Source organism: Fistularia commersonii, chromosome 5 (assembly GCF_037954325.1).
Source record: "Fistularia commersonii isolate RoL2024-O1a breed Wild chromosome 5, RoL_Fcom_v1.0, whole genome shotgun sequence".
NCBI classification, from domain to species: domain Eukaryota; kingdom Metazoa; phylum Chordata; class Actinopteri; order Syngnathiformes; family Fistulariidae; genus Fistularia; species Fistularia commersonii.
Window position 1 is genome coordinate 13184075 of NC_141288.1, and position 23012 is coordinate 13207086.

At 37.2% G+C, this 23012-nt stretch overlaps 1 protein-coding gene across 2 annotated transcripts in view; it reads right to left on the minus strand.

Annotated features, from left to right (window-relative positions):
- Positions 1–23012, minus strand: part of arid2 (AT-rich interactive domain 2) — a 42032-nt gene that overhangs the window by 14592 nt on the left and 4428 nt on the right. For both annotated transcript variants that reach the window (XM_086146888.1, XM_086146887.1), the window contains exons 4-8: positions 12846–12979; positions 5051–5269; positions 4730–4797; positions 3065–3134; positions 2549–2799 (exon numbers count right to left, since the gene is read on the minus strand). In XM_086146888.1, coding sequence (XP_086003014.1) covers positions 2549–2799; positions 3065–3134; positions 4730–4797; positions 5051–5269; positions 12846–12979 — 742 coding nt within the window. The remainder of the gene's footprint in view (positions 1–2548; positions 2800–3064; positions 3135–4729; positions 4798–5050; positions 5270–12845; positions 12980–23012) is intronic.

The following is a 23012-nucleotide window of genomic DNA, read 5'->3' on the forward strand; positions in this document are numbered from 1 at the left end:
ATACAAGGCGTTACAGAGTCTCATCTAAAAAATGTTTTTGTGATCAAAACCCAGCCTTCCAGTTAATGACAACAAAAACCTATCTGATTGTATTTGGGACTCTTTGAATATAGCTTTCAATAAAGGTTCATCTCCATGCTGAGCAATAAATTTATATAAAACTGGCCTTTACGGACTTTCTTTAGGAGATTCTTAAAAACAATGTCCAATCACGTGAATTGTGAGAAATCCAGCTGTGCATTGTAAAAAGACCATAACGTTGGGTTGGTCTGAACAGTTGTAGTCTGACCTAATTTGATGTCTGATGCTGCTAAACAGGGTAAAGTAATTTTGGCCTGATATATTAAACAAAAAAAATAAAAATCTGACCTCTAGAAAGTGACATAAAGCCCCATAAAACAGCCAAAGTTGTAATTTCTTATGTAACAGTGGTTCCTTCGATTTTTGTAAAAGCTGACAGCTTTTTTTTTTCCCAGCAGCAGAATACTGAAACTTAATAGGTACAGTAACAAAACACAATGGCAGTTTATCATAGGTATTACTATTGTGAAGACAGACTTTTTTTTTCTAACAAATCATTTGGTCGAAAAAATATTCATACTCAGGAACAGTCCACAGATTTCCCAATAAGAACACTTTGTTTAAACCTAACTGTTTATTCCTGATGTTTCTTGAGATGAGATGGTTAAAGAAAAGATGCGTCAGTGAGTCACAACCTATATTTTCAATCACCCCAGTGCACCTTTTAATCTTACAACATTCTTAAACTGACCCAATTCCACTGAATAATTCAAAAGGTAACTCTTTTCAAAGCGGTCTTTTATTGCTGGCAACAGGTTTAGCCTTTAGTTCCCAAACTGTGGTGACCCTATATTGATTTAAGGGATTTGCCAAAGTCTGATAATGGATATCATCTGACACTGACTTTAAAAACTGAAACAACATGCCATCAAGGCCAATCCATTCGATTTTCCATTGTCATCTCAAAATCAAGATTTACTGACAAATTAACTCTGGGGGAAGGAGGGCCAACAGTATGGAGGGAGTTAACTACTAAGGCCCTGGGGTGTTTTTCACCTACTTTGTGAACAAAAAGTGTTTTATTATTTCAGCAACTGTAAAGTATAAACAATTAAATTAACAACAGTAGTTAGTCAGCACTCCATGCCGACCTATAATCAAAGTGCAGACATCTACATCCTGACTGAGCAAGCAGTGTTCATTTAAACTTCACATAATTTTCAAACTATTAGCCACTACTTTTTCACATGGTTTTAACACTGCAATGGAAAAAATGATGAGGCTAATTTTATGGGTTTTTAGGGGTCAATGAGCTTTATGCTGCCAAAAGAGTATGCCTTGACACATCAGACCAATAAAATTACACATTGACACCGCAGAACACAGGCATGTGGTTTACACAAGTGATATTGAGAGCGACAACGAGAATGACTGAGGAAGTATGTGTCGGAGGAATTCTGAAGCTGTTTAATTTTGACACTGAAGAAGTGGTTTAAGTGCACAGGATAAAGATGAAGATAGTGATCCATGACTTTTCCTGGTGGGCTACTGCATATTTCATTTTTTTTAACCAATTGTATTTGAAACACAATTTGAAAAAAAAAAGCATTAATAGAACGGATTGAATTAAAAGTAAAAAAAGTCTCTGTGTAACAACCTCCCCTGCAAATATCTTGTGTTACAAATGGACACTTGCAGCTAATATAGAAGTACAGCCTATATATGAACAAATGTTTTCTTATCTCTTCAAATGTAGTGGGTGGGGGATATGTTAAGGTGCGCTCAAGTTAATGTTTAAGTCGTATATTTTCTACCAACATTTTAAGGCCATAACCAACTGATAGCATTCCTGTGTAAATAGGCTACAGAAGCTATAAGCTAAATATTCCACCTTGCTCTTAAATAGTACAATATTAATAATAATTTATCCTTTATTGATCCCCATGGGGAAATTCGTTCCCTGCAATTAACCCATCATGGATGAACCATGTCATGCTGTCCACCAGTAGACCAAGAGAAAATAAAAATCACTTGAATGTCAACAATGCACTTTCTGTGTAAAGTGAATCTGGACATTTTGCTAATTTTCCCCACCAACAGCAAAGAGTAACATTTACCTACATATAATTGCCAGACAACCACTACCACAACAGGAGGAAACTGTAAAGTATTGCCAATTGTGTTATAGCTATAAGATTTCAGCTATCAAATAGCATTTCATGACCTGTTTTGCAGTGAAAGTACTAGTCCCTCCCAGAAGATAATGAAAGTGTAGTATTTCCACCTGAAATTGTGTAAAGCAAAAACCGGCTTGATAATAGACATCAATATAATTAGATATACTCAATTCGAGATTTTGAAAGATATTTTTTAATGCAGCACTCTGAAGGTTCTATCTGAATTTTAGCATATGGTGGGACTGAAAGTTTAAATTTACATGTGTGCACAGAACAGACTATTGTGAATCCACTCCAAACAGAGATATACAATCACTAAGCTATGTGTAAAATCAAACCAAAGGACTCACCTCGGCAGCCACGTTGCCCAGCGTGTCAAGTCCGAGCTGTCGGAGTGAGATGAGGTTACAGTGGGCACAGAGCAAAAGGAAGCGCAGGCACGTTCGGTTGGCCGCTAGCAGCTTGACGTTTGCCTCCTCAAACGAGAGGTTTCGTAGGATAACGGCAATCTGCAGTACCCGCTGGGCCTCCATGTCACTGATACCCAGGTTCCGTGGCGGGTGGAAGAGGCTCTGCCAGCGCTCTGCACCTGATGTACCGTCTGAGAGGAAAAAATTTAGAAGACCATTATGGAATTCTGAAATTATTTAATGTCAATTAAGTGTTACCAATATTAACAGGTTGAGATAATACAATTAAAAAACATAAAGCCAGTTTCCCATTCCTATACCTAAGTACAGGAATTAAAACAATATACAATAACTGGGTTATGTATATGCAATAAAGGTCAATGCATGTGTGTGAGACAGGAACTTTGTGGTACAGCCTAGAACTACTTCTAGTAGCATTTCAACAAGCTTGCTCACCTTGTAATGGGCTGCTCTTGTCCCAGATCAGCTCCCTGACTTCTGCATCCTCTACCACTTCTTTCCAGAACTATGGAGAAAAAGCAACCATGAGGTTCTGTGGACTCAACCTAGTCTTGAAATGATAAACTGGTGAAAAATGATTGAACAGTGAGTATGGAAAAATGTTTATTCCATTAATATTTTGTGAAGCATAATAACTAGTAAATACATTTTGAGGATCAACCTGCAGTGCCTTTACAAACCACCAGTGGGCCAAGGAACCTCCCGTTATAAAAAAAAAAAAAAACCTGCAATGAAAATATGCTCCTGGGGAAATCAGCTTACTGCCAAGTAAGCAATTTCAAATTATATAGTCAATCTTGCAGTTAAGCCAATTATAATCAGATCTCTGTCAAATGCTGCAGTGTATTGCTGAGTAGTGCACGTCACAACGTGTAGACAAATTATTTATCTCCCCCTTTCAACAAGCTCAATCGTTAAAAAGTACGGATGCACATCCTAATACATGTTGTGTTCAACCACATGATGCCTCTCTGCAAAATTGGAAACAACCCAGAAATCTGTACAATGTAGAACAAAACAGTGCTAATCTATGAAACAAGGACACAAGAGAGAATTAACGCACTCAACTATATTCACGTCTATATTTTTAAAACTTGTATAAATGAGAAACTCTGATTAATGTTATCTTGCATGCAGAGGATTTTAATTACTTACTTGCTGTAAATAAGAAAGTTAAAATCTGTTGAACAGTTTGTCAGTACAGTAATGTGTTCTGTTCCAACTGAAATGTCAGTTGCCGTTGTGACGGAATATGACTGTCACACAGCATGTTCTGAGAAGAAACATATTTAATGCTTCCTTTCATGATTGAAGAGGCAGGTTGTCATTGCTCTTCAAAAGAAACCCCACATAATCTGTGGTTGTGGGTTAGAGAATGACTGAGTTTCTATGGTTCTTGCCAAGTGTTGCATAAGACATTTTGTAGGAAAATATAGTACTTTTTACTAAACCTGATTTCATAATTGAAATTTATGAATGATTGGCTGCAACAATTAATTGTCTTTAAGTCAACTTTAAGGAAACAAAGGATGGACAGGAGATGTTTTTTGGGCTTTTTCAGGAAGGTAACAGTATTGTGTCGGTGACGTATAGATGAATACAATGTGGAACAATTACTTTTTTTTTAGGTTAAAGTTGATTGCCATCACAATGTATCAATTCATTTCACATATAATTTCAGCTTGGTACCAAGGAAGGTGTTCCTGAACTTATGAAGCTCCGTCTTATTGATGCATCAGAAAATGTGAAAACCTGTATTAGCTTTTTTCTGCTGTACCAAAGCAGTAAACTCCTGCATTAAGTTACTGCTGCTTAAATGACCTCTAACCTTCCTCAAGAACAAAGCCAATGGAATCTCATGGATGACTGAAAATATATGAAATCGTTTACATGTTGGATACTGACTGAAACCCATGTGAATTGGCATCAATAATGTTTTCAGTGTGTTGGGAGTAAGGCCTGAAAGCACATTAAACACTATTCTGTGTTTCCTGTAAGAAAACACTCTATTCAATCCATAAGCCCTTTTGATGAATGTGTGAATACAAAATAGATCATACATAAGTTGTTCAAGTTTTTTTTTTTTTTTTTTAACATTACCCTGACAAAGTCTCGTGACGTTTTCTCCTTCCAGTCTGTTCCAAATACCACAGAGAAGCTGCCTAGCGCTGCAAAGGAAGAAAAGGATAGTTAGAAAAGCTTGAAGCCTTTAACTTTAGTATGTGTCTGTATTAATCTGTACGGCTTCTTCATAAAATATTTAAGAACTGCTGAATAAAAAGAATCTTTTATCATGAAATAATTATAAAAAGAAGTGAACAGTTAACTGGAAAAATATTTTGCTGTCTTCACAAATGTCTAAAACTAGTTTTATTGGATCATTTGTAACAACTTGAAAGGGAGGGGGGTTTGGAAACGTACAGTCATCGAAGACTCCAGCATGGGCCAGCAGCAATGTGACCAGTTTGGGGTCCTTGTCCAGCTGCATGGCATGCTTGCTCTCATTAGAAAGCAGAGTGCAAACGTTAACAGCAAAGTCCACTTCATTGGGTAGGCCCGAGAGGAGGGACAGCACCAGTTTGTTGTAGTCACATGGCGGAACAAAATCTGTAGACAGTCCATAGCTTTGGCGGAGATAATCTGGGGAGTAAAAACTTTTATCAGTCTTAGGCGTACATAAACAGTGACTGTAGAATGTTGCAATATATCATTTCACTTCAAGAATCACAGGAAAGGACATTTGTGAGTGAGTGAATGTATACTTGGTAAAAATAAGTGACAAAATCCCCTAACCAATTTTCTGAATTTCACAAAGATGGAAGTTCCATCATATAAATGTAAATTACATTTCCCAGCAAAGAAAACCCCATTCACTAAAAGTTATCCATGGTTTCCTTGTGTGATATATATCACTGGATGTGACTACTACTAGAGGACAAATGCGGCTGGACACAGCAGACAACAGACGGATGAAAATTATATTAGTTTGCTTTTTGAAAACCATAAAAATCACTTATGATACGATAGAGAAAACAAGCAAAGCCCTCTGTTGCCTTCATCTGTTTCTATGAACTTGAGCGCCAAAACATCTTTGGCCAATTTACCTTTCAACTATAGTATTTTCCCTCAAATTAGTTTAAAGCTCTATTCTGATCTATTCTGACTGTTCATATTCATGTCTATAATCATATCTATAATCATGTTTACACTCCTCCTAGTAACATACAACCAAAAGCACCACGGACAGCAAAGTAGGAATTCCACTGTACAGGGAAACACGTTTCTCCACTGTACATGTGACAGTAAACGCTTTGAATCTTGATAAAAATCCAGTTTCACCCTTGTTAAAGATTAAGTGCAGTGCATATTCAAGGATTCAAATTGTTTATTGTCATTTACACTGTCAGGAAATGGGTTTCCCTGTGCAATGAAATTCTTCCTTCATTGTCCACAGAGAAGCCAGATGGTTTGACTCAGTGTAAGTAGAGAGCAAATAGCAAAGTTAGTAGAGAAAATTGGGTGTGCACATTGAGAAAGTGCAAACTGAATATTCAAAGTACTCTGAGACTCATCACAATCCAGTATTTGGGACAAACAGCTGAACATTCTCACTTTGAATCTAGTATTCCAAGGTCAGTCAAAAAACCTCTTAAGCCTAAATACCCCTGTTTTTTTCCTTCTAAGTGCCAGCATAGTTCTTCAAAGGCTTTCAATAGTGAGCTTTTGTGGCTACATCATGAAGCTGGAGCCACGATACTCTTTCTGAACATTTCACGTCCCCACCCCTTGCACCTTCAAAGGCTTTAAGTTGGATATCTCAAAATATTTCAGAAACGTGTTTGCTGTCAACACTTTCTTTCTCAAGGAACCAATCACAGGTTGTCTGAAAATCTGTTGAGATTTGTCACCTTGGTAACAAGCAAAATGGGAGAAGCTTGATCTCATTTGTTTCCTCAAACTATAATAGAAATTCAAGCCGATGGGAACAGAATTTTGCTGCTGAGTTTTATGCTGATGTCTCCTAAGGACGGTGTCTTTCTCTCTTTCCAAGCTGATGTACACACACACCTGTGTGGCTCTGGTCAATGCTTGTTAAATTACCAGTAAAACATTGCTTCATTTAAAATAAAGGTTTTTAAGAGAGAAAATTGATTTTCTATTCCTCACTGAAAAGAGACAGCGGAACCCTGAATATCCGTCCTGGCTCTGAAAGCACAGCAAGGCTCTCTTGACATGTTGGAGATCTCACTGTAATTCTCAGACTTTCCCTTAATTGCCAGACAGTAAGCAAGAGATGCTACCAACATCTGAAATCTGTAGTTTTAAAATTGGTCAATTACAGCCTTTTTTTTAGCATTGAAATTTATTACAACTGTTTATTTGCGACAGTTTGTAGGGCATTTCCAAACATCTTATTGCTACATTTTATACATTGTGTCTCTGAGCACCCACATAGTGTTGGTGTACATTGGACATTTCCAGTCTTTAGATAATTAACATCTAATTGGAGGATATTCTTATTTTTAATAAGTGCGTTATTTTTTCCTATCATATTTTGTAGTCAAGATCTGCTGAACAACACTTTGCTCTCTATCTCAACAGATACAACAGCTTTCAATTGGAAAAGTAGAAACATAGAACAATTTAAAAGCTGCCACACTAGATTTTCATTGCCTGTAGATGAGAGAAAAATATATGAAAGTGAAAACTCAGGAATGACTTATTATCCAGCCTGTTCCAAAAGGCATTCTAAACATTGTATTTGAAGCTAGTAACTACCTGCCATTCATATTGCTGGAATTTTACTGTAATCTCTTATGATTGTTATGTTGATTGCAGACATTTGGACACTTTAAAGAAATGCTGGGATTAAATTGAGAGTGGGTTGTTGATAACTGCCTTCAAGTCAAGTAAAAATGAGGGCTTTATAACTGTTACTGAAATTTTTATACTGAAAAAAGTGATACAAAGTCAATGAGATTGCCTGTAGGCTGCATAAGCTATGAACTCCATATACGGTAATTGTTGCCCAATCCCAGTCACTTAACAACACTCACTTGTGTGATTAGTTTTCTTCCAATCAAGAAAGATTGCCTAATTATAATTGATGCAACCAAGATTGCTGATTTCGACGATGGTCCACCCTGTAAACGTATTTCACTTTAGATTGCTGTTAAGCACCTGTTTCAAATCAGTCTTCCCACAAATATCTCTAAAGTTTCCAGAATGCACTTGCTCCAAATAAGAGATCACATATCATACATAGTTCACATACAAGAAGCAAAATTAAAATTATTATGGCTTTCCACAGATAGGATATGTGAAAGTGATAGAGCAAGTAAAAGCACACTCTCCCTAGTGCATTGATCAAGTATGTATGTTCATGGATGTGTCATGCAACTGAAGTGGAACAAAAACAACTCCTGTAAAATAAACAAAGACAACATATCCATAGAAATCACTAAATTTACAAGCAAAATATTACGATTTACAAGATTCCGTAAGTTTGGGTTAAGTATCAACACAGGGTAATGTTCGGGTCATATCCTACCTCCTGTCTTTTGTCAAATGGTCCCCTCTAATGATGCTGAAAGTCAGGTGAAAAGTGATTGGGGCTGATTTTCTCCACACTATTGGAATTATGTTTAAGGGGTTAATACTTGCCTCTAAACTGGCTTTCAGTTCATATTTTGCATAGGTGTAATCAATTTGGGGCATATTGTTATAGCTTGCAAAGCTAAAACACACAATATTGCTGACTTCCAACTAATCAGTGTGGCCAGATCATCGGTTCAGTTACTGTACCAAAAGTAATTTTAAAAACAAGGGGACTTAAAACACGCTGGCTCCTATGTTATGGAACGCTTAGACATGTCTTCATCCAATAACTATGGAGGCTTAATGACAATTTGAAACGTTTCTATTTTTTTTGGGAAGCCTCCTGGGACAGCAATTATTTTCAAAAAACATCAAGGTGTACTGTGGTTGTATAAGAATAGTTTCCAAGGAGACCACACAGTGTCCTTAAAGACCGTTTTTGTTCATCAAATGAGAATTGTTTCATAAGAAAAGAGGAAAAAATCTGTAATGTAAATTTCAAACTCCAGATAACATATGATGCACTTAGTGACAGCACAAATAAAATCCACACCTTCAGATACTGGGTAGTTTCATTTGGTGCAAACTTATATAATTTGGCCTTTAGAGGCCAATCAAAGCAGCCCGATATCTACTCCTATTTAATTTCCATACTGAAATAAGTTTGTACATGCAAATGCATTACAGAATTTGTTCTAGCAACAGATGAGAGAAGCGGTGACTGATAAGATATAAGGTGTGACATTTACTGAACACTGTTGTTGCAAGCCACAACCAAAGCTGATCAAAGCTAAGACAGACTGTCAGGGCAATGGAAATTAACTGACAGTCAGCCCAAAAAAGCATTATTGAAGAACAGCTGTTCTGTTATTTTACAATTCTACACCTGCACGAGCTAATAGTTTATACAGCCTTATACTACACACAGCAAAGGAAATCCAAAGCCCCATAACAACACAGTAACATCAACTACACCCTTGTAACACTTTATTTGAACAAGGGAAAACCAACATTTGGATAACGATCCTGCACACCATCTAAATCCAGTATCACTGCGTTTTAAAATTTGGTCTTACATATTATGCTGCCAATACTCTGTGTTGACACCTGTGCAACATATTATGCTGTCAATACACAATATATGTAGATGGTTTGGAGATAAAGTCGGATACAACCCAGGTGACATTCAGTAGCTTTTTGCAACATCTCAAAACAAGCGAAATCTAGGACAATACGTTAACCAAAATCATGTATTATCTATTCATTTTAACTACTCCAGTAAATTGTCAAGCAGCAGTAAAAGACAAAAATATGAAAGATAAAGGTGATGAGAATGAGGCAAGGAAACTTGTACTGCTTTAATTGAACACTCAATTTTGAATCAATTTCGACTAATAATCCTGGAAATGGAGACTACATGACAATATACTTTCCATTTCTTATCACAAATTTTCAAGTTTTAAAACAAGTCTTCCAAATGTGACATACAGGAACTAGAGGTGCCAGTAAAGTACCATTTTCACACATTTAAGGCAACTGCATCCAACTGCTATCTGGGCTATAATGCAGTAACAGACTTTTGGCCACTTGGAGGCAGAGGAGAGAAGACCCGCAGTAAAGCCAATGTCTACAATGTACCCTTCCAAGTTGATAGGCAGAAATGCAGGCTAACAGTTGCCAAGTCATACATCCTGTAGACACAGGAGAAAATTATCGTTCATTCAAATGACATTTTGGTCCTCTATCAAACAGCTCAAGTATTCAGCCACTTCAGCACTTTTGTGCCGACCAAAAGGACTACAAGCCTGGAAATGCTGCAGAAGGCTCTGCTCCAAACTCATCAAGTACCAAATGTATAACATGCTGACTTATCAGACATTAGGTGTTAAATAGGTGGGGCGGTTTTTCTATCTCTGATGTCTGATTTATCAAGAAAATTTACAATGAGAATATAGATATTAAAATAAAACAACCTTGCAATCTGGAAAACCAAACCGGCAACTTCGCTACTACCAACATGATCTACTGGTAGCATATGGTAGCATAAAATATTGATTTATGATTGATTCAAATTCCCAAAGGCCTGGCTTTAGAACAACAATGACAATACATTTGATGAGGCATGTCTGCAATTTCTGATGCAAAATGTTCCCGATCAAAAATTATTTGTCAAGTAAGATCACTGAAAACAAAACAAGAACAATACAATAATAACAATAATAAAGTGCTTCCAAAAATCCACAACAGCAGACCGAGTAGTGAAGGAAAAAAAAATGACCCTTTTCAAACACACTGGTTTAGTGTGTCATTTGGCACCCTGGTTATGCTGTGGAGTCAATCAGCTCAGGAGAACATTGGCTGGCAGCTGAGGAGAAGCCCTATGACTGAAACAGTGGATGGCTTTAATCTAAACTGAGGTAAACAGAAAACCCACAAGTGCTATGCTTTACCAGTCATCAATATCTGCTGTCTGGACAGTCAATTTCCCCTGAGCTGCTCAGCAGTTTTCACAACAACACCGAGGCTAATGGTCAGCCCACACGCACAGTGCGAGCAGGGTCTGATCCAGACAAGAAGTTGGCCTTGGCCAGTTGCACAACAACATTTAGTTTGAAATATTATGTTCTCTCCCACAGGCTGTTCTTTCATCCTGAAATGTAACAGCTTTTTTTGAGCTGATGGAATTTCATACCAGTATTTTTTTATTGTATATAAATTTCAAGAAACAATTACTCTAAATACACATGTCATACCCTTGGTTAAAGCATAGCAGAATAAAGGTAGGTGAGGGCTTAATTAAATGGGTTACTGTGCAATAAAAGAGATACATGTGACATGCAATGAACTGGGTCATGAACTTGAAAAATGGGAGGAACTTCAGCTATGGCAGGAACCAGAGGTCAACCAATATAGAACCAGAAATGTCTTCACGCTTTATAAAGGATGAAAACAAAGTTGAGAAGGCAGCAGTTATTCGATATTTAATGTGTGATGGGAATATGAATATGTTCTCTCGATGGAGATGGTGGTCAAAAATATACCAAGCAACTTTTAATAACCTTAAAACCAGAGAAGATAAGCCTTAATAAACTCTGGACAGTATTGGTAAGAGTTAAATAATTCTAACAGCATTTTCAGTCAAGTTTACCTTTAACTATTTGAACCAAATGCAATAACTTTAATCTTGGATCATTTTTCAAAGTGCAAAAAGTAGGGTTGGCAAGTGTTAAGTGAAATACCATAATGACACTGTTGGTTGTCAAGTCCACATGCTGCTGGATTAGATTTATGACCGAGCAATTATTGACTTCTCGGTTATTGAGTTTCCTTTTTTTGTGTGAGCATACTATTTGTAGCATTGGATAGCTTTACTAAAAAAGTGACTCTGACAATATCCATGGATATGAGGCAATCAAGATATGGGAAGTATATGAGTCAAAGTGGCTCGAAATATTCTGAATGTTTAAACATCAAAACTGGTTCTAATCCCTATAACTTCAGGCAAAAAGGAAATGGGAATTCTTTACAAGAAATCAAGTGCTCAAAAATGGAGAGGACATCTAGCATTTGAAATTGATGGCTAACAAAAAAGACCATTGGTCATTTATTAAGCCCGTCAATACATTGCTATTAGTAGACTTGCATGTTTACTCTGTCAAGGCTTTGCAAAGTAGCTAATTTAAGATGCTAATAATTGATGCAATCTATGCTGTTCTTGCATTGTTTTGTCCATTGTTTTGTCCATTGTTTAGCAAATAGTTGCGAAACACAGGATCATTGTAAAACTCTCTACAAGGTTACTCAGCAGCACACAAACTTCTCATCTGAGCACACATTCCCAAAAAAAAAAAAAAAAATCATACAGGACCATGTGGGAGCAGGAATGATACAGACGAATGGACTTGTTTTCTACGAGAGGGCTCATGGTTAAAGGAACAACCAAAACTATTTAATTCAAATAAAAATTTGATGCTGTAATGAATTCAGATGCGCTTGCGTTGTGTGCCACCAGTTTATTGAGTGCAAGAGCATTGCAAAATTCTAAACTGCCAAATAAAATCCAGGCCTTTGTCAGAGTCTGCAATCGTACTCTCTTTAACCTAAGATTATGCTTTCATGAAATTAATGAAGCCAACACACAATACATAGCACAACGTGTTACAAACTGCAGAAGCAGAAATCCATAAAAATGCAACAGACACTCTCCACACTGACCTTATTTAATGTAACATCCTATAATAAAACTAAGCAAGTACTTTGCTCATGTGCAAGTCTTTGAAACAAATAGCCATCATTTTCTGAGACTAAACACGGTGCCCATGCTCCATGTTTTGCACCTTTGACAGGCAGTTTTGCTCAAGTGATGCTTCTCTGTAATTACTTTTGATGTCAAGAGTTAAGCTTTTGAGATGGACAATTGGTATAGAGAAAAAAGGCAGCAAAATAGGTGGATCTTCAGAGAACATTAGAAAGAGTGAGAGAAAACAGGGAGTATGTCCAAATGGAAATAAATCCATCCATCGAGCAAATAAGAGCCAAAGTTGTACAAACATTAAGCTGAAATGAACTGAAGACTGAGAAGGAGGAAAATATTGTAAATTCAATGGTGTCTGTCTACCTGATACACTATGCTGCTGGTAGTTATAAGAGTTGGGGATTGCACCGATTGGAAGAGAGGCTTTGGGATTCCCTGGCGGCGCTTCTTCGTCATCCTCCCCGAAGTGGTGGACTTTCTCATATTTCTCCAAGTATCTGCAGTGCGAAAAAAAAAGGAAAAGCATGAGCCATAACATACATGGTCGGAACTTGGCAGTTGGTTAGTACTAGCTTCTTCCCAAATGATAATGAAACGATAGAACTGTCCTCCTTCTTTGATACACTGATTTACTAATCTTAAATTGCATTAGCTCCAAGCAAAAACCAATAATGTCAAAACTCTTATTAGACAGAAACAGCTTGGTATGTGACAGGTTGACATGTCTGTATGTCCCTCTTGCTCAGTGAAACAACATGTGCAAATGTAATGAGAAAATACAGTTTTAATGTAAAGGCAAATAACTTTTGGATATGGATGTCAATTCACCTTGAAACTCTGAACTATGGAGGCCCTTGAGACTTTCACAGTTAAAAAATGCCAGTCAGCTCTTAGCTCCCTTATGGTAAAATGGTACTATTTTGTAGAGCTCACTGGGATCAATAAATTAATGTTTAACTCACTAGCATTTTTGTACTAGGAATACCTCTGTTGTGGACATTTACTGGTTCAAACAAAAACTGACTGAAAATCTTATGCTGAATATTCAGAGTGAATCAAGATGAGAATTTTACTTCAGTGTACTGGCATTTGCAAAAATTGGACAACCTTGACACATTAATAGAACATGTTTTATTATGTTCAGGATTTACTTATTTCTCTAGCCTTACTCTAGGGATCAACAGTCCTAACTTTTCAACATGTATCCTTGACAACACACCTGCCTCAAATTCAAGACTGAAAACGACATTCATTGCAATCGGGCACAGTTGAAAGGAACTGGAAATTGGCCCCTGCCAGGCTACTGTTCATCACATGAACTGATTCTAGACAGCAGGGGTTCAATTTGCTTGATATAAATGCCATGGTTCCAAGTACAAAAAGTGTGGTATACACACTGACAGAATGATCTGTGACATTCCACAACACAAACAGATCTGTGAATCTGCTCATCTGACCCGTCAGGTTACCATGCAACTTGAGCATTAACCAACCAGCTCTTGAAGTGCACCACCTCAGGTAAAATAGCTCCCCTTCATCCATTTCTTCTCCACGCTTCTCATCCCAATTCTTTTGGCAGTCAGTGGACCGTGCATGAGTGCACTTCTCCGAGAGCATTACTGTGCCTCTCCTTTTTTGTATGGTGTTGAGTCACCTGGCTGTAATATATTTGTTTTCTTCTGAGAAGAGACACATTTTATGGCTGCAACACTACATGCTAAGCGCATCATTTTGAATAACAAGCCCTTTCATCACCTTTGTATGGTAAAAATCTGATCATAGAAAGTGCCATTTAAAAAAAAGACACTAGATACTAGATTATGCATCAGTCAGAATATACACATGCAATCAACTAACATCCTAATTTTACACCCAAAAGGACAGCAAGAAAAAACTATTGATACATATGTTTCAAAGCTTTTTAATGTTTCATGTATTGAATTAACACATCATAAAAGGCCTTAACATTTGGAAGAGACAATTAAACATTTGCTTGATTACTCTATCTCGAAGTTGGATGAATGATGCTGCTTCATGTTTAGACAGGGCTTTTCAGATTCAGACATGGCAGCTAGCTACCTTTTAAGTGAGATATCAGAGGACAAAAACGCCTCAAATGTATTTTAGATTATGGCCATTATTTGACTGGTTAACTGGTCCATGATATGTTAGAAAACAGTAAATAAGGCCACTTGGTTTGAGGTGATGTCTTCAAATATGCACAGCTCAACAACACCTCAACACACAACTTAACAAGTGGGACAACATACATAATGGAGTGGAATTAGATAATATTGACTTGTTGATCAAAACTGAATATTAAATTATAAAACGGGTTCATCTCTCACTGAAATGATTTGTGATTAAAGATTTTAAAAATTGACAATGAATAGATTCATTGATGCAGCTTTAGATATATCTCAATGGTATCTTGTGCTGTAGACAAGGCTAAGATCAAGGGAAGAGATCACAGTTTAAAAGCCTGCTCAGACCAAAATAAATCTCAGAGGAGAAATTGATTCTTTGCTGGACTGAGCTGGTAACCAGGATGAACACGTCTGGAGTGCTTTCAGTGGCTCAAAAGAGAACCACTATCTGCTTATGAAGGCTGAAAATGAGCACTGCACACATATGACTGGGTCACTTTATGACAAAGGGCAGGCAATTATGGCTTCTACAAAGAGATACTAATATTATGACGGATGAAATATAAGAAAAACAGACAGTGTATTTAGTCTTGTGGTTTGTCCTGAATGTTGGCATTTGTCAATAGCTTTTCCAGGCGGTTGAGCTCTGTGTCAAAACCTGTCAGTGAGTCACTTATTCAGCTTCAACAGACAAGAGCCAGAGAGGACAAATGGCAGTCATCAAGTCCCAAATAGGTTCTCTTTTGCAGACATAGAATGTATGTGCAGCTGGACTGTCAGCTGTTGGTCTTACGGTGTATTCACATGCAGTCTTTTCGGATGAGACATGGGCTGTTCGAGGAGACACCAATTGTTTTACACACTGTTTGCTTCCTGTAGTCTTAACCCCAGAGATGTGGAATCTCCAAGATATATTCCCACTAAACTATTTCAAAAGACCCAAACACAGAAATATATACAGATAAACAGGCAGACAAGCCCCAGTTACAGGAATCATGTGAAGTGTCCATATTGTGAAAGGCAATTTTCAGCACAATAGACAATTTTCATAGTCAGAGACATTTTTTTTTTTGCATATTCAAAAACAAACCAAACCTGAACTTTTAAGTTAAACAAATGACATCAACGCAGGTCTGTCTTGGTCAAACTTAGCCACAAATTCTCTTAAAAGTATGTGAAAATAACTTTTTAAAAAGTTCTCTATACAGTAAAGCAAATTTTATAATTTTCAAAGTCCAAAACTTCCACAGTATTGAGCATTAAAATTCTACATTCAATGGTTTACAAGGGTGATTTAAGTACCACCCTTTCCACCACAACATTTCATATTAAAAAAATATCTCAAGTGGCAAAAAAAACAACAAAGCAGTTAAGCAGCATCAAACAAGAAATGTATCTTCTGCTGCAACTCTCACCATACTTGCTTTCTTGCCTTAAGCATGAGAAAAATACTCTAGGAGCATGCATCTCATGATCAAGCACTTCTGAGATTTGTAGCTGAAAAACTTTCATCTGCCAGAAAGCATCAACACACACATGCACACAGACAGAAAAATACCTCAGTAGTGATAGTGTAGTGAACCTGGCCTGTGTGGCCGTGAGTCACCAAGCCAGCAAGTGCCTGTTTCTGAATGAGGCCCCGCGTGTTCATCACAGCCAAGGTAATCCCCCGTTTGCTGGCTGCCGGGTGACACACTGGACTATAAATACACTGAGCTCTCACTCGTAGCGAGTGGAGAGCGTGGGAGAGATAGGCCCCGCAACTGAATGCAGCATCATCAACCGCTGTCTGGGCACAAGCAGAAAATGGCTAGAGATGGGTGGGGGCTGACTGCAGCTGCTTCTGCCTGCACTTTCCATATTTCATATGTGCGTGACGATAGAAACCTCTGTCTCCTCCCCACTTCAACAACATGCAACAATAAACAGAAGCCCTTAAAGGTTTTTCATTTTACATCAACTGTTAAGCAAAATGTATGTATCATCGTTTCATTTTTTACTTAGTATCCCTTCAAAATGTTAACCGCAAAGGGCGGGGATCTAGACAAGACAAGACATGTGAAGAGATAACAGACATATTACAGAAACACCCTGAACATGAGTACTGTGCTATTTTGAAGTCATCTGGTTAACATAAATTGAAATACACCCCTGGCTTCAATCAATGTAAGAGGCTTGGGTGCCCTAATGCCTTCAGTGTGTCTGTGCATGTGAGTTGATTGCCCCCTGCTGGACATGGATGAAGATAAGCAAACACACCCAACACCAATTTCAGCAAAGATATGTTTAAAGGGAGTCAACTGGGCTAGCTGTTGAACTCAGGTTGATTATGGTTTTCTTTGTCAATAATAACAGGACAGCTACAAAATATTATTCATCATTGTAAAAATGCAGTTAAATGCAGATAATTTATGGCAAAGATTGCTGACTGAAATCGGTATTTGAATAGGAAGTCAACTGTAATGTTTCATTCTAAAACATGTGGCTTATAATTCTGGCTGACTAAAACTATATCTGTAAAGATTCTGACTAATGGTGATACATCTCAATAACAATGCTCTGAAGAAACCCAGTGAGTGCCACAAATAATAAAATCACATGTCAATACAGAATCAGCAGCGCTGGCAATTAAGCACAATGAACAAGTATCAAATCTATTGTCTGCAAATATCTAAAATGTAGTTATCAGTATGGTCAATCTCAATGACACAGTGGCTTATTAAAGCTGCATAGCATTTCGTTCAAACTAGACTCTCCAAAGTAGGGGGAAAACTATATAAATAAAATTGAACAAAAGTGTGGGTGGTAAAATTCTTTTTAATTTTAATTTAATTTTTTTTTAAATTTTTTACCATCCACTGGTGTATAATCACAATTCTTTGATTATCACTTTTTGTTTATCAATCAAATGCCTTCAAATTACTTTTTCTCCTCCCATATCATATGGAACAAAAGGGTTTTTTTTTGTTTTGTTTTTTTATATAAGTACATGTTTGACAGTATTTTCACCATTTGATATGAACTGGCAAAACTAAAATCCTAGAAGGCTGCACTGTTAACAATATGTTTTAAGATTAGTTGAAATATTATCATGCCAAATTTAATACTACTTCTGCTAAATTACGTCCTTAAAACATTTACAAGCATAACTTCAAATGTCTGTCTCTGGCTTCCTATGGGTATTTGATGTTGGAAGGGAGTGTCATAAGGCAAACCAGGGTGGCTGAGTGGACCGGGTCCACAGTTGTGTGTTGCAGTGGAGCTGCTAAGGAATATTCACTTGCAAGTTTAATTAGAAGCAGAAGAATCTAGATTCAACTGTTGATTATACTGCCTGCATTGTTTGATGGACATTATCTCAATGACGCTGCACTGCAAATACATATTGATTGCTTTGACCACCCGATTATAGATTCACCCCTACTTTCTTAATGTGTAGTGGAAAGAAATCAAAATGTTATACTGCTGCCTCAAATGTCATCTGGTACGATGAGGTATTCAAGGAAGCTGTGCCCATTTGTTCAACAGTTATATGTAGTTATATGTAGTAATTTCTTTATGCCTGGAGGGCCACAAAAATAGACCACTTTGGAAAAAAATAGAGATTTGTCGCACATGGTTGGTGTAGCAGTCCCAGTTGATTATGTTGAATGGAAGCACTCTGCAATGAAAGCCATGTCACCACTGCCTATGTGCCAGTATCTGCACAATACAGAATAGTGTATCCCATTACCAGTCATCATGTTACTTAAGTCAGCCATAGAAGGTGTAGATAAACTCAGTATAGTAGTTATTCAAAGAGGGTTACTGAAGCTGAGACAACCAGGATTAGCACTTTGCTTTCCAGCATGGACCTAAGAGTGATAAGAGAAGCATAAACCAGAAACACCTAAACTAAAAGTCAGTTCTTCATCTCCCAGCTTTTGATTGGTTGGATCTTGAAGCACAAGGGCCTCAAAAGTAGATCACTGTTAAATCGACGATGTGCAATGGTCACTTCATATTGCTGTACAAAAACATAATTTTGCATGGTGAAAGCATACGAGTCAACCAATATCAGAATACACCTAATCAAACTGTGAACCCAAGACACAGGAGAGCACAGTGAGTTTCAGGAGGTCTTAATCTCAGACAGTGGGTCTACTTAGCAGGTTTCCATGATTGGCCTGTGTAGTAGAATGCCTCTGTAGTATTTTGAGTTGACTTTAAATTCAAATATTAGGAAAACTTAAACACAAGCACTTTAAAAGGAACGGCACGACAAAAAAATGATGTATTACAGTAGATGAGGGACCAGAGGTACAACAATATAAAACAATCAGTAAGTCAAAATAATGTCATGCTTTTTTTAGCCATTAATGACCCCAAAGTAATCCTGTCAGCATCTGTTTTAATTGGATAAAACTCCCAAGCTTGTTTCCCTACTCCAACTCTACTTTAAATGATTTACTAAAATTTACTAAAATGTAATTATCAAGCACACAGACCAGCCAACATTATTGAATCCTGACAGACTTTGAACCTGAACACATGCACGCAAAGCAATACACTATTGAACACAAATGTATTTATTTATGGCAATACTACATACATTATTTCCAAGTGACTTGTAAATTCAGGGAACAGAGGTCTTTTCAAATACAGTACTCTACTATTACATAAACCAACAGCCTATGAAACGTCTCAAAAACTCTTGCAAAGAAAACAGCCTTCCATTTAAGTGTAACAGACATCAAGTGATAAAACGGATTCAAGCCAGATTCAAGTTCCATTGTCAAGTACATGGGCAGATCTGCTGATCTGCTGGCAAGCAGAGACTAAGTGAACGAGATTAGGCTATCAATGGAGGCCACCACAGCTAGAGGGTAGGTCATAATATAAACAAAACTAAAAATACTACATCTTGAAAGTCTTCAGATCTAAACCTTGACAGATAGTTTCCTCAAAAACTCTTGTGTTGTTTATTTATATTCTGTAACTAAAGTCAGCATTATAACATGCTTGTTCACACAATAAACGTTATCTATTGGTCATCTAAGGTGAGAGCAGCACCTCACAGAAGGGAGGGAACTGGCAATCACTAATGCAAGTCACATCATAGGCCACTTCATCCAGTTTCAGCTATGCGACAATGTCAATTGACATACACACTAACTTAGAGCAGGGGCAACACAGATAATATTGGACAGAATAATCTCTTAAACAGGTCTCTTAAACCAAACAGGCTTCAAACATTGAAAGTGGTGAAACGTGTCTAGAGTCAAAAGATGATAAATGCTAAAAATTATACCACAGACAATGTTTGCAGAAGGAGGTCTGACACCACATGTAAACAGGTGTTTAATATCTGGTGGACTTTGAGGCACCTTAGTGAAGCTTTATGTGTCTAGAGCTGTTTTTGGATAGGCTGCCAGGTCTATACTTTGTCTCTGTGTTGCAACACTTCTCACAGCTTAGGAAAAAGAATGCTCAGATTCATAAGACGATTAAGAATACCACTGGATTGCTGACAAAGTGAAGTCACAAATCAAAAATGGGTGAAAAACACAGGAATAACAAGAAAGTATGACATGTTGGAGGAGGAATGATATAGACCTTCTCATGCTGACTAAAATAAGTAAGCCTGTGAATTTAGGAACATCTGCTGTATTCTTCAAATAAAGGAAAAACATCAACAACTGACAGTTAAACATGAAAGTGTGAAACTTCCCCTCCATATTAGATACAGTATAATCAGTAAGAAAAGCTTATATTTTGATAGTAAATTTAGACAATCCGTTCTGGCAAAATACAAGTTCGATATTCAATAAATTATGAAGTTGTTCAAGATCCACGGTTGATAAAGGCCGCAAATGCAAAATTGAACACCATGCTGTCGAAGAAATACAAAACTCTCACAATTAGCATTTAAAAAATATAAACCAAACTACATGAAACGTCGTAGATTGTAATACCAGCTAAGGCAGTGACAATTCTCAACATGTCAGACCAATCAGTAAGGTTGAATGAATCACTTTTCAGAAAACATTATACAAATTCTATCATCATAATCCTAATACTGGACATATTCTCATTTTCTGTCATACAACCTCAGTCAGTATAATAAGTTCCTTTGGACCAGGGGCACATGGAGGTTTGTTCAACTAAATAGCCCTGCTATTCTTATTGCTGGAACAGTCACAATGTCACCATCAACAAACACATCATATCATATAGAGTGACATTTACTTATCCTTTTAATTATCCTGAGAACCCTGAAAATCTTGCCTAAGCCTCTAAACACCTTTATCGTAGCGCCAATGTATATGAAGACTTTTATTGCCAATAAAGATTTGCAGCAGTTCAGAATACGGAGCACCTGTCTGGTCTGTTTAAGCTTATGGTTATGACGATATGTCAGTAACAGAGCAAACTGACTCACCTGTTCAGTGTTTGGCTGTTTGCCTGTTGCTTGTAGCATTAACATTACCAAACACTTCACTTTGCATTATGAAAAATGGTTTTGCTTCCTTGAGTTCTAATTCTGAATGATATTCCTGTGACACAAGTTGGGCATGGAGTCCCTTGCACCCCAAAAATACAGATTGATTAAAACCGTCAGCTTAAAAAAAATACAAGTGCGAGGAAATACAGTATTTTCCAACAACCATGATCACATCAGACTCTTTAAGTCCTAAAATAATATTAGGGTGTATGTCGCATAGTTCACTGTAAAATCTACTGGCTGAAGCAGCAACCTCTCATAGCATCAGCAGAGAGGAAGACGATGATGGACACTGACCAATATCTGTCTTCACCTTCTCTCTAAATTTCATTCCGTTTCACAGACAGAACAATTGACTAGCATTTCAGATTTCACGTCAATGTTAAAAAAGAAGCACAACATTATTAATCTTGTTGTAAACATTACTATTGCTTCTCTGTAAACAACTATTCAATACGTGATGGTGATCTGAGTAGTACAATTGATGCAATTCGTACACCGGACAAAACAAATACCGGACATAGGAAGTTCTGAAAAAATATGGACTTCATGATCCTAACCCTATTTGATGAGAATGAAAATATGTGCTGATAAATCAATGATATGGCAGTCACCAGCTGAATTTTAGAACAATGTGTTAAGTAGCTCTTTGCACCACAAAGACAAAAACACTGAATGGTGGATTCTTTTCTGAAAGTGCGTCCATCACCAACAAACTTAAAGGGACTTGTAGAATCTATGCAAGCTGCAACTGCTCAAACAACCTCCAGTGGTCAAGTGCCTTATTAAGTCCATTTATCAATTTCCTCTTTAATCTGTCACATTTCCAGGTGGTCAAAAGGGGAAAGAAATAGGAAGAGTACTATTTCATCCAAACACTCTTGAAAAAGAATGCTTTTAAAAGATGACATCATAGTTTAAAAAAATGCCATGACCTGTCCGGGTAGACTCCTCAACATGAATACCGTTTAATGTTATACTTTAGAGCTTAATTTTTCAGTTTTAAAACTTACCTAAACCAGCTTGTAATGTTTGCAAGAGTTAAGCATTTTGAACATCAAGCTCTATCAAAAGCTGAACATTAGCTAACAGGTTTAAGTGACTGGTTCCTAGATGTCAATGCCTCCTGGGCCTGATTTCCTCCTGAAGGGGATGCAGTGAGAGGGCAGGCAGAGGTTGAAGCGGTCACCTGACTTGGCTTCTGTATAAAATGCCCTGCAGTTTGAGATATAAGTCAAAGATTGTGGCAACATCAAGGCCCACATTTCACAGTATAACTTATTAATTCTCAAATTGTGGGGTGTGCGCCTGGACAATCTGAATTGTGTTTGACTGCAATTAAGGGCACTGTGTCCCAAACAGTTTGATGGATTAAAGCAAAACCCCTCCAAAATCTCATGGCAATGACAAAACCATGATGAATAACAAAAATGTTCATCCAATAGAAAACTACAAGCTAAATTTTGTGACCCTTAACACAATAATTAGAATGGTATTAAATCATTTCTAAATTTCTTCTAAATATGTATTTGTACCTCTTTCTGCACTTCTCAATTTAAGAAAAAATTTGGCCAAAACAGAACAGGTCCTGCTGTTGTTGAAAGAAATTAAATTGAGTTTCATGTAAATAATCAGCATCAAAAAAAGAAAACTGGATGATCTGGATAAACTCCGAATTTGTTTACAACATCTTGAATTTGTTCACAGACAGTAACCATGCAATGTCACCAAGCAATGTCAGAACTTATTCAGTCTAGTCTACCAATTTATTACTATCACTTCTTAACATGCTAAATAAGTGAATAATTAACTGTGATGAAGGAATTTATCTAAACAATGATTCGCGAGCCTTATTGAGTGATGCAACGCCTTCATCAAAAACTTTGTGTCCAGCCTCCT